The sequence below is a fragment of the Physeter macrocephalus genome, chromosome 18 (assembly GCF_002837175.3).
Source record: "Physeter macrocephalus isolate SW-GA chromosome 18, ASM283717v5, whole genome shotgun sequence".
Classification (NCBI taxonomy): domain Eukaryota; kingdom Metazoa; phylum Chordata; class Mammalia; order Artiodactyla; family Physeteridae; genus Physeter; species Physeter macrocephalus.
Window position 1 is genome coordinate 10,535,121 of NC_041231.1, and position 12,444 is coordinate 10,547,564.

A 12,444-nucleotide genomic window follows, 5' to 3' on the forward strand; every position below is an offset into this window, starting at 1 on the left:
GCCATGGCCGCTGGGCCTGCGCGTCCGGAGCCTGTGCTCCGCAACGGGAGAGGCCACGGCAGAGGGAGGCCCGCGTACCGCAAAAAAAAAAAAAAAAAAAAAGACTCAATGATAAGAAGGAGCCAGACACACAAGGACTTGGTGAGGAAACTTCTAAGCAAAGGGACTCTTCTATGCAAAAGCTGGACACTGAGCCTAGGACAAGCCCGGGACATACGAAAGACAGAAAGAAAGCCCGTGCAGAGGAGGGCAGAGAGGAAGGTGAAGGAAGCAGGGGCGGCCCTGGGCCCACAGCAAGAATCAGAGTTTCACTTCAGCAACCTGGAGCCCAAATTTTGTGTCCAAATTAAAATCAGTCAAGTGGCCACATGATTTAGAAATAAACAATTTTTTAAAACCTCCTCCAGGAAAGATAAACCAGAAAGACAAGACTGCATCCTTCTGGATAAAGATAGAGAACTGAATACCCTTAGAGCTTAATGCAGGCTCAGCACACAATATGCTCTCAACAAATGTGCGCTGAATGGATGCCACGCAAAAGCGATTTCAATTGTATACATGGCGAGCATGCAGTTGCTTGCAAAACCCTGGACGAGAGGGATGAGAGGACCGAGAAAGGGAAGTGAAAATAGACCAAAGCCCATCTGATGCTACAATGCCGGTTACACTCTTATAGCACTCAATCCCTCCAGAGGACACAGGCTCAAAATGTAGAACCGCAAACATATTGAGATAAACTCATGGGTGCCAGATGCATAATGAGTTACTAAGGGAAACCAGGGTGGCCTGATTTTGAAATCTGACATGAGGAAGACAAGCCGCCCCTGCCCCACAGGCCCCCTGCCTGAGCCAGAACCCGGGACTGACCCAGAGCCTGAGCTGTTCTTACTGGCTAAGCCAGTAACATTAATTATTCCCTGAAAAGGAAAATGAACTTTCAAGATGCCAGATGCCCAAGGTCAGGGTAAAGCCATGGGCAGCCCTGCGCAGGGAAACAGCACCTTGTAACCGACTTTATGGGAATCTACGGGCTTGTCTCTCCTCCGCTTCTAGAGGGCTAGAACCGCGTCTTACACTCCCACCACTCCCAATTATGCTAAGTGTCCTTCTTATGTGCACCAGGAGCTCAGACGTTTGTTGAATGAATGAACAAGCACACAACGGAGGCAGTCCATTCTGACCAAGCAACGTGGCCCTGAATAAGGTCCCTGGAGTTAGAGGCAGTGAGAGCAAGACAATAAGAGCACACTATAGATGGAACCAGCCATGCAAGGAAAGAGCAAAGAGAACTAGGAAAGAAACATTTTTAAGGACACTTGATCTAATACTTGAAGGGCTGTCACATGGGAAAGGAATTAGGCACGTTCTATCCAAAGCCCCAGAAGCCAAACTATGACTGAATTCAAGGAAGAACTGTCTCCTAGCAGAGCGTTTGCCAGGCCGTGTTTAGTGGAATGCTAGCATTCTGGGGTGGAGGATGGGTGGGGGATGAGGGGAAAGAGTCCAGATGATTGCACAGGAAAATATGTTTGGGAATTTGAGTTAATCAAAGGTAATGGATATTCTTACTGAAGGGCATGGCTTTCAGCCCTTCTCAAATTTATGTGGCTCCAAATAGCTTTTCATAGGATGCTACAAACATTTCACAGAGTCTCTACATTCCAAGTACACCTCTGAGGAGACAATGAATTAGAGCTGTCTGATAAAAACACCTTACGAAGGAAGGAGTGTCACACCAGCATTTAAGTACTTTTAGGATGCAGAATTCAACATTGCAGACGATACAAATGCAATCAGAGTAGAAAACTAGAACCATGGGTTCATTCTCACATTGACTTTCATTTTGAATGACCAAGTAGCAGACAAAAAGGTCCAGTTACAAGTGAGGACACAGACTCGCCGTCCCCTCCCACCACTTGGTGTCCAAATGAGTGGGTGACATGGATATGACAAAGGGATCCTCAAAGCCATCAGTGCTGCTCTGGGGAGCTTAGGGACAGGATGAGTTCTTGCCAGAGCCCACTTTGACTCTCCTCATGTAGTATTTTCTAGAAAATATTGCCTGCCACCTTCCTCCCATGTACCTGTACATTCTGTAAATATTCACTGGGGGCCTTCCACCGACCGGCAGTAGTGAGCAAAACCAGAAAAGGTACTGCTTCATGACTGCCTCCTGGGGAATTCAGACAATAAACAAACATATTGCACAAATAAAATTTAATCGAGGTTTTCCATACATGTTACAAAGGAAATGAATGGTACAAAGCAACGTAAGTTACACAGAGAACTTATCCAGTGTAGGATTTGAGGTTGCGTTCCCTAAGGGAGCACAGAGACCATGTTTTGCAGACACTCAAATGTGCAGGTCCTAAACATTCCACTGGAAAATCATAGCCCAGTGAAGCTGGAAAAGGTCACACAGCACCTCCTCCCGCCCCCCAAGAGCAGCCTCTGCTCTAGCATAATGTCATATGGCTGCTCTATTTGGGACTAAGACTCAGTAGGTCTGGAGAGAGCTAGAGAGTTTGCATTTCTAACCAGGTGATTCTAATGCTGCTTCTCTGACAACCACATCAGGCAGCACTACTTCATCAGGCATTTTAAAAGACCTAAATAAATGGAGGGCTATACCATGTTCATGGACAGAGAGGCTGAATCACAAAGATGTCAGTTTTCCTCAAATTAACCTATAAGTTCAATATTCTCCCAACCAAAATCCCCAAAGAGTTATTCTGTTCTTTATTATGGTTTTTTAACTTGACAAGCTGATTCTAAAATTCATTTGGAAGACTAAAACAATTTTGGAAAAGAGTAAAGTGAGGGACTTGCCTTATGAGGTCAAGGCTTAAAATTAAACTATAGGTATAGTATTGACACACAGTTAGCAAAAGAGATGAGCAGGACAGAGAGCCCCTAAACAGACATGTGCTTGTAGGAGAACTTTATACGGAAGATGGCATTACAAATCAGTAGGAAAAGGATGAACAATTCAGCAAATACATATATATATATATATATATATATATATATATATATATATATATATATACCCCAAAAAAGAAAACCCAGAAAAAAACTTTTTTTTACAACTTTGGGGTAGGGAACTATATCTTAAATAAGACACCAACTGTGCAAACCAAAAAGAAAACTATTGGCAAATTTGAACTCAATACAATTTATGCCATACATAAACAAGAAAGAAAAGCCACACACTAAGAAAAGCTATTTGCAGCATGGGTACTAATACCTACAATGTATCAAGAACTCCTACCTATGAGAAAAGAGAAAAGGATATGAGCAGGAAGTTAATGGATGAGGAAACCCAAATGGAACAAAAAAAACATGAAAAGATGCTCAACCTCATAAAGTAATTAGAGAAATGCAAATTTAAAACAGTGGGATACAATTTCATATCCATTACACTGGCAGAACTTAAAAACTCTGATCAGAACAAGTGCCTAGGTCTAGAATGGGGAGCAGTAGAAATTCTTGTTCTACTCTTGTTTGGAGAGTAAATTAGAACAATTCCTTTAAAAAGCAATTTGACATAATCTGATAAAACTGACAATGCATGAACCCTACCTCCCAGTAATTCCACTTAGGTATATGGCCTAGAAAACTTCATTTGTGCAGAGAAGCACAAACAAGACATTCACTCAGCATGCTTAATAATAGCGGGAAATGGGGGACAGTCTAAATGCCCATCAAGAGGAGCCAGGTAAACACAATGTAGTCTCTTTATATATGGAAATACTATACAGCAGGAACAGAATTAATGAACCGAAGCTACATGTATCAATATGGAGACCATCTCAAAACCAATATGGAGGGGCTTCCCTGGTGGCGCAGTGGTTGCGCGTCCGCCTGCCGATGCAGGGGAGCCGGGCTCGCGCCCCGGTCTGGGGGGATCCCACGTGCCGCGGAGCGGCTGGGCCCGTGAGTCGTGGCCGCTGGGCCTGCGCGTCCGGAGCCTGTGCCCCGCAACGGGAGAGGCCACGGCAGAGGGAGGCCCGCATACCACAAAAAAAAAAAAAAAAAAAAAAAAAAACAAAAAAACAATATGGAGCAAAGAAACAAAGCTATAAGAAAAAAGTGAGTAATGGATACCATTAATATAAAATTTTAAAACATGCAAGAAAGACTTAGCTATTATTTGGGAGATTTACATTATATGTATATATATATATATGCACATAATATTTGTGTATGTATAGAGGGAAGTATTTTATTTATATTAATATTTATATAAATGTTATATTTATAATTATAAACTCATGTTCTTTACATTCATTTTATAGAATGATAAATCTAAATTCAGCATAATGACCTCTAGAAAGGGAAGGAGAAGAATGGTATCTCGGAATAGAATAAAAATCACTCATAAAACCACTGTCCCTCTACACTATCATTAACGTAGGGGAGGGTCTTCAATGAAGCCAGACCTTTCCAGATTAAAAAGCCTCAGAAAGCCTTTAGCCACCCTTCAACCCACAAAGGAAACTTCTCTTCAATTCCTGGGGCACTGCACAATTCTGCACATTCACAATATAAATCATGCCCTCTAGGGTTGTGCAGTGAACAACTTATACAACCGTACGTGGCAGCTCTCTTAACTCCAGGGCCACAGACCCCTTTGGAACACTGATGAAAAATGCCCACCCACACAACTACTGCCTATAACGTCTGTGGATTCGGGCACCTTCCCAACAACCTTCAGCAGCCCTACACTGGTCAAACTCTTCCAGGAACAAGGGCTTACAACCTTTGGAAGTACTTGCAAACAACTCTGTGAGACTAAAGCTCTTCCTAAGTACATTGAAAACCTGCCTCTTTACAACCTCTACCTGTTAATGTTGATGTACTTCCTTTCTGCATGACATTGCTGCTACTGAGAGAAAGCTAACCTGTCCCCCTGGAGACTTCTGCTTTCCAGGCTAAATATATTCTTGACTTAGTTTATTACAAACATGCCAAATCTTCTCTTTTGTTAAAAATGAATTTTTAAACTGCCCATCATTTTACCAAGCACATCTTGTCCCAGTAAGTAAATAGGCATGCTGACATGTCATCAAAGGACAAGAAAGCATTTCTCTCAGCTGCCCCTTTGGGAAACCTCTCAAGATCTCCCTTCTGGCTTCCATAGCAGCCAGATGCCCACAGAAGCCAGGAAGTACAAGGCTGGGGGCAGGGTCAGGCTTTTGCCAAGGGTGGGGGCAACGTTAACTGAGCAGCGCCAGGACAGAGCCCCCCAGGGCCAAAGGAGACAAGGTGTTTCCACTTACTCCCAAAACTCCATGACGGGAGAGGTGGCATTCTGTAGGGACACGTGGCTGTGGTTGGTTGCGTTCAGTTTCTGGAACTCCACGCAGTTCTCTACAGTGGAAACAAAATAAGAAACACAGGAAAATTACCCTCTGCGAGGGCTGGATCTTGGAAAACCTTCAGGGCCGATGGTGCAACCAGGTGGTTTCACCCAGCCGCTCCAGGTAAACATGCCTCAGAGAACACTGTGGGGAAAATCAATCACTTACAAACAGTTTAAGAGGGAGGCTTGGCTTGATTCAAACAGGAGAAGTTTTGGGGGTAGGGTACCTCCTCTCTCCTGTTCCCACGAATATGGCCTTTCCAATTCTTTCCTCTGGCCTGGTTCTTGAATCTTTCACCTTTTCCACTTCCCTGCCTAAGGCCTGTCCATCGCATTGACCTGTTCTGCTCAGTGGCCCTGAGGAACAAGGGGGCTAAAGTGGGGCTTCAGCCATGGTGTCCCTGGGCCAGTAATGCAAGGGAGACTCAGTTTTTCTTCATGGAAGAAGAGGCTAATGTCACAGCTGCCTCATAAAGACCTGATGACTGGATGAAATAACATCCAAATGTGTAAAGAATCCGTAATTCCTTCACCATTCCCTCAATCCAGGAGAGGATTTATTGAATATCTCTTCTCATTTCTTGAAACTTGATGACCAAGAGAGATTTGAATCTCAAGTTGAAAACAGCTGAGTGTTCATCCTTTAAGGCCCAGATCAGCCCATGAACCTCTCCTCCAAGAAGCCTTCCTTGATCTCCGTCTCCTGAATTCTAAGAAAGTTAGAATGTAAAGGTCCTCCAAGGAACCTCCTTCTCCATGCCCTTTATTTTGAAGAGGAGGAATCAGGGTTCAGAAGTAGTCAAGGGACCCCACCCACACCCGTTCCCCCGTCACAAGTCACCAGCCAGTTAGGGGAAGAAAACGGAATCAACTCCAGCCAAGGCTCCACCTCCTTTGCCATGGTTATCGCCTGGTTCTGTCTGCCACCATGGGATCTGGGTCTCCTTCCTGCACCTCCCTGTTCACAGAGCTACCTCAGTCACCAGACTGTGAGCTCCCAGAGGACAGGGCCTCCTGCACCCATGCGCTTCAAAGCCCGTGCACCCAGCACAGTGGCCAGCCTCACTCTGGCCCTTCGCGCTCCTCCTGTGTGCACGAGCCCTCCAACTCCATCTATAATCTCCAGAACAGGAAGCCTTCCTCTATGTGATGTTTCACACAAATGTTCACATGCCTTCAGAGAAAAGGGAATGCAATCAGTGGAAGAAAGCTTTGTAGCCCACTGGGGAAAAGTTCCCCAAGCGTCTGTCTGCCCCCTTCCCACTTCTCTGGGCGAGTGCTAACCATATTAGGAAAGGAGATGGTCTGTGGGGTCCACAAACAGTCCTAAGAGAAGTCTGGGAACCTAATATTATAGGCAAAATGCCTGAACGTACACTTGTGCCTTTTTCTGGAGAGGAGCCCCTAGCTTTGATCAGATTCTCTAAAACAGTGCTTCTCAAATTTTTTTTCTAGAGTAAAAAAATGTCTCAGACACCCAAGGTTGACATGGTATTTTTTATTAAAATGACATTTAATCTTTTACAAATAAATAATGAATTATAAAGTCTTTGTGATTATAGTATTCAAACATCTGTAAAACCAGAATTTACAAGTTAAATACTAACTATACTATGGAACCAACACAATTCAAATTGATAGCATAAAATGGATGTGTATGATAATGCCATCTTGTGAAATTAAATCGATGTCCCAACAGAAAAACAGAACTGACAGGTAGGAGGCATGGTCTATGGGATTAAGCTTGCGTATTTTTCCATGCACTATTTGATATTCAATTCTACCACCATTTTTCTCCGGTCACACATTTGCAAAACCTTCGTTCCTACAGTTTGTTGCATTCTTGGCTGGACTTAGTATCAATGACCATTTATGAATTAAATCTCTCTGCTCTTTTTCCCTTGGCCGCCATCATCCTGTTCACCAAGAATGCATCTTAAATTGTAAACATGGACAAAGTCAGGCACTGAGATCCCCCAACCATCCTCATTTATAAGGTGGCTGTGCACATGATCCAGAACGTGCACATATTTTTAGAGTATCCTCAAAATAAATATGCACAATTAAATTATCATGGAGGACTCACAGCCCTCCAAGAATATTTCCTTGAATTTTCGTTTGATAAACAAGACCCCACAAAATGTGGTGGGTGGGGGGAAGCAAGGCAAAGTCGTGCAGGGATAGAAACTAGTTCACAGCGTTTTCTTGGTCTAATGCCCACTGTTCCTTCTGCTGGTGACCAACATCCTACCCAGTCTTACTGTGTCTCAGCTTTCAGGATGACTGGCCACTTCCAGGGACAACCTAACCACAGGTTACAACACAGATGGCGAATAGGTTAAAGCATGTGTGCTGATTCCAGTCAAAAGGTGGTGGCTGCCTAGACTACTGAGCAGAGTTCTGAGGCCAAGACTAGACTCAAAAGGAAAGCGTTCTACAATTGACTAGTGATGTCTGCACTGAGCACAGCCTCCAAAGACAGGGGTTGAGAAGTATTTGCCTTCCCTAGATTGTAAGATTCAATCCTGACAGGATGACAAATTGATAAGTAAACAGTATATTAGAATCCAAAGTAATGTAAAAAGTTACCCATTCAAGGCAGGAGGAGGGTGGTGAATTCAAGTATCTATCTGGGTAGGACAGGTAGAGTAAATGAGCAAGGTGAGCTGGGTGGGGACTGTGGCCAGCTTGAGGACAGAAGCTTCAAGCAAAGGCAACAGACGGTTCTCAGCTGCAGCCACTGCTGCCAAGTAAGAATGTGGGAATGTGGCTCTGGTTTTGCCAGGTCTTTTTAATTTTTCAAGAGAAGCTGAACATCTGGATTTTCATGTCAAGCCTTCTGATTTTTCAATTTTGACAACCAAACATATTTTTGAAATTTGCTGGTCACTGATCTAAAGCCCAACTGGCTGACAGGTCCCCTGTCTGCAACCCTTGATCTAGTCTAACCCCTTCATTTTACAGAGGAAAATCTGACACTCAGAGGCAGGGCTGCCATTGCAGCCCAAACCTCTGAATCTCAGTTCAGTACTTCTTCCTTGCATCCCTACTCTGTGCAGGAAGGGTTCAGTCTCTGTATTTGGCAAAGCAAGGAAAGAGCATCACAGTTCTTCTCCCTGTGCCAATCCCTGGGCCAGTGCTCAGCTCAGGTTCAGAGCTGAAGAGTGTACAGAACAGGTACACTTTCAGTGGAATCTGGACTCCTGGCAAGAGACATGACATACCACCAATCCCAGGTCCCCCAGCAGGACCATCAGAGAGACCCTCCCTGGAGGCCATACCTGTGTTCCATTCGTGCCCACAGGTGGCCCAGGGGAGCTCGGTGGTGAAGCAGTTGCTCAGGTAGAAAATGGCCCACGCCAGGATGATGATGTAGTACACGTTTAGATGGGCCTCAATCACCTGCGTTGCATAGCCAATGCCTGAAAGAACAAAGGAAAGGCAGTGATTTGTCTCTCTCCGCCTTGTTAAAAGCTGCCCTTCACAACCTGACGTCACCCAGGAACCCGATTACTTTCTTATTAACTCAGCACTTACCTTCAAATAAAGGGCACACTTTCCTCCAACACGTAATGCCACCTTCACTCGTAAATTGTCCCAGAGCTGTTTCCAGGAAAAAAACAGGAATCCCACAGCATATAAAAAACACCACATAGGGAATCAGGAATGCCCCTGCAAGGATGCAAAGTAAGCGAATGAGGTTAAAACTGCCTCTACCACTTCACGTTCAGCCGTTTAATAAGCACCTACTAGAGGCAATACATCACGTGCTCTGAGCTTGAGTTCAAGTTCCTGCCATGAGGACCAGAGTCAGAAAATGTGAGCCTGGGTTTGTGCTCTCTGCCGCCTACTCCCTTGAGTAAGTTGATGTCACATTTCCCAGCCTCAACTTCCTCAACTGTAAAATAGAGCTTTAATACTTAATATCTGCACCACTTATCTCACAGAATTGTTGTGCAGCTAAGATGATAATGTAAAAGAAATTGTGTTATATGCCTTGATTCTTTTATTTATGCATTCTACTCTCCAGCACAGGTCAAATTCATTCCCTCCCTGAACGCTACATCCTTCTTTTTTCATTCTAAAGTAACCTCAGAAGGCCAGGGGAGGGGGACCTCTTCTTCTTACTTGGGAAGGGACTGCAAAAAGTCTTCATAAAGAAAGGCATTCTCAAGGAGATATACAATGAGCAGTAATAGGCCCTTCTACATGAGCCCCAGATATGAAGCTGAGTTATGAGCAGTTCGTAGAAAGAATCTGTCCAGAGAGGCTGGCTTTGAGTCAATCTGAGAAAAGACCACCGTAAGCTTTAGTGCTCCCATCTTGAAACACAATACCCATTGCCTGGGCCTTTCTGTGAAACAAATTAAATAACTGAGGTGAACATGAGCCAGTACAAGAAGAAAGGGATTTTTCCAAATCCCTCATTCTCTCTCTCGTCTAATAACAAAGCATGAAAACACACGCTATTCCCCACCATCTGATCTCACAAATGAAGGCTTTCACTGAAATTGCTTTTTGCTAAATGAAGTCCCTTTAACCACAGGATTAATAGCAACGATTTTGATCAATCTTGATAATAGGACAATATTTACCAGGTTTTGAAAAGGTCTCAGTTTTCTATTTTCACAAAGTTTCACAGTGGGAAAGAAATACTAAACTATTGTTGCAATTTATGAGTAGAGCTGTGTAGATTTTTTTTAAAAGGTAAACAGTTGATAAGCAGATACCCCAACTATATTAGAAGGCAAAAAGTGTGTAAAAGAAGATAAGAGGGTCTGTTTGCTGAATATAAATCTAAGTGATTAAAACAAGCCACAGAAGTTTCCAGAAGTTTCCCGAATAAGCTGTAATTTACCTGTGAATCCTCTAGAACCTAACAGATGACACTTTCTGAAAGCCTTGTGGCCTCTCTGTTCACAAAGCTAGTAATCCTTAAGATAACTAGCTCAATTAAACCAGGATACCTGTGCACCCAACGGAGACTCTTGTCTCATTAGAGTAAAAAGAAAATGACTCATTTTTAAACTTGACTCACTACAACCTTCTTTTCATCTGAGGCAGAGTTTGTAATTAATGCAACTTACACTATTTTCTGATTTTAGGCATGCATTTTTTGTTGTTGTTTTGGCATAAGAATTTCCCGTATTTAAAAAGAAAAAAGTTGTTAAAACAGCTCTTGCCTGGGACTATCCTAAAGGGTTTCCACAGGCATCTAAGTGGACACGGCAGCTTACACAGGCTGAATGTGCAAAGAGGGAGGATTCCCAGCTGAGGGCACAGGGCACGTTCAGGGTCTCTGAGTCTGCTCCCTCTCTCCGCCTTGCCAAGCCACCAACACTGGCGGCCACTTCATTACCAGTGCAGGGCAGGCTTGGAGCAGCCTGTGCCTTCAGGATGAATGTCTCCAAAGAAAGGGCCCCGGCCAAGCAGTACCCTTTTCACCCTCCCTGCAGCTGCCCGCACAGGAAGTCCTGCTCCACGAAGCCTAACAGTGTGGTCCCTGCCAACCTATGAGCCACCTTCATCGGGGTCTGGGGATCTGCTGGAGGCACACAGCAAAGAGAAGGAGGAATGCATAGACACAGGCTTCTCCTTTTGCAGAAACTGTGCCACTCAAGGTTTCACAAAGTCCTTTGCCATGGAACTGCCAGCTGTCCTGCTGATATGACAGGTCGGGGGCTCCTAAAGTCTGGAGCCCCTTCCTTAGGCTGGGAGATTTGAGGACTCACTGCTGCATCTCCACCAAACTGACTCGGACATGTTGTCTCTAGAAACAACTCTCTCATCACCTTCCTTTCCCTGACCCCTGCAAGCTGTAAGCATCTTCTAAACATCCAATTATTATTGTTGCTATTTGTCATGAGTGACTCTGAGACCAGTAAAAGAAACTGTTTGGTGCCCATTTTCCCACCAGACAGTCCTGAAAATAGGCCCTAGAAAAGGCCCTACGGGCAAATGAAAGGCAGGAAATCAAACAGCAATGCCTCACCTAAAAGTTCTCCCTGTTGTCATCCAATCCCACTTTAAAACCAGGCCTTTGGTGTCAGAATCCCATCTTTACCCCTTATTAAGTGAGTGACTTCTCTGGCCCTTAGTTTCCTCATCTGCAAAACGGGTATAGCACTACCTACAAAGATGACTGTAGGATGAAATGAGATGATGTAAGTAAAGTTTAGTACGGAGGCTGGCATTTCAACAAGCGCTCAAATCCCAAGCCTACTCAGATTATGAGCCCCTTTCCTTCATTCAGGCTTCCAGTCAGGAAAGCTGAGGCTCAAAGGGTCTGTCTCCTGCCCCAAACATGAAGGGCTCCTGGTCTCGGTCTGCACCTCACGCTGGGACAGAACACACCTGGCGGACAAATCCCCGCGTGCTAGCAGGTGGTACACGCAGGTGCGAAGCGCGCATGCGCACTGGGACGGCGCTTGCCCGGGGTAAGCTCGCTCGCCAGGTGGCCCGGGCCGGCGTTCTCCGCGAGGGTCCCCCTACACGCAGGCGCGGGAGGGGTCTCGCGCTCACCCCTAGCTCCCCGCCCCCACAGGGCTGGCTTCCCCCAACCCATTCTCCTCAGGGCCGCGCACCGCCTCACCTCCGCCGTTCTTGTAGCACAGGTAAGGGAAGCGCCACACGTTGCCCAGCCCGATGATTTCCCCTGCCACGCTCAGCACGAACTCCACCTTGTTATTCCAGTGGCCGCGCTCGTGGACTGCCTTGTCGCGCTTGTCGCGCGGGTCGCGGGCGAATGCCGCGCCCCCGCTGCCGCTGCCGCCGCCGCCGCCCAGCACCTCGGACTCCCGCGCTTCCTCGGCAGCCTTCCCGTTGCCCAGAGGCAGCGCCTTCTCCGCCGTCATGGCCGCGCTGGCTGCCTCGTGCGCCGGGCCGGCTCTGCGCCGCCGCCCCGGGCGGGCTGGCTTTTCAGGAGGCGCGAGCAGGCGGGAGGGGGAGGCAGGGGGTGGAGCTGAGGGGCCGGGCCGGGCCAGCGCAGGCACGGGGACGCTGCGCGGCGGCCCGGCGGCCCGGCCCGCCCGGCGCCCGCGTCGCCTCAGCCCGGCTAGGCCGGGCTCGGGAGCCCCGTG

The 12,444-nt window shown here is 46.1% G+C and overlaps 1 protein-coding gene across 1 annotated transcript in view; it reads right to left on the minus strand.

The window, feature by feature from the left end:
- The window catches only part of SLC6A11 (solute carrier family 6 member 11), a 127,197-nt gene extending 114,963 nt beyond the window's left edge, over positions 1–12,234 (minus strand). Inside the window, exons 1-4 of the mRNA XM_024123923.3 lie at positions 11,958–12,234; positions 8,903–9,037; positions 8,647–8,787; positions 5,283–5,373 (exon numbers count right to left, since the gene is read on the minus strand). Of these exons, the coding sequence (XP_023979691.1) occupies positions 5,283–5,373; positions 8,647–8,787; positions 8,903–9,037; positions 11,958–12,219 (629 nt within the window). The 5' untranslated portion in view covers positions 12,220–12,234. The remainder of the gene's footprint in view (positions 1–5,282; positions 5,374–8,646; positions 8,788–8,902; positions 9,038–11,957) is intronic.
- Between the last annotated feature and the right edge of the window lie 210 nt (positions 12,235–12,444).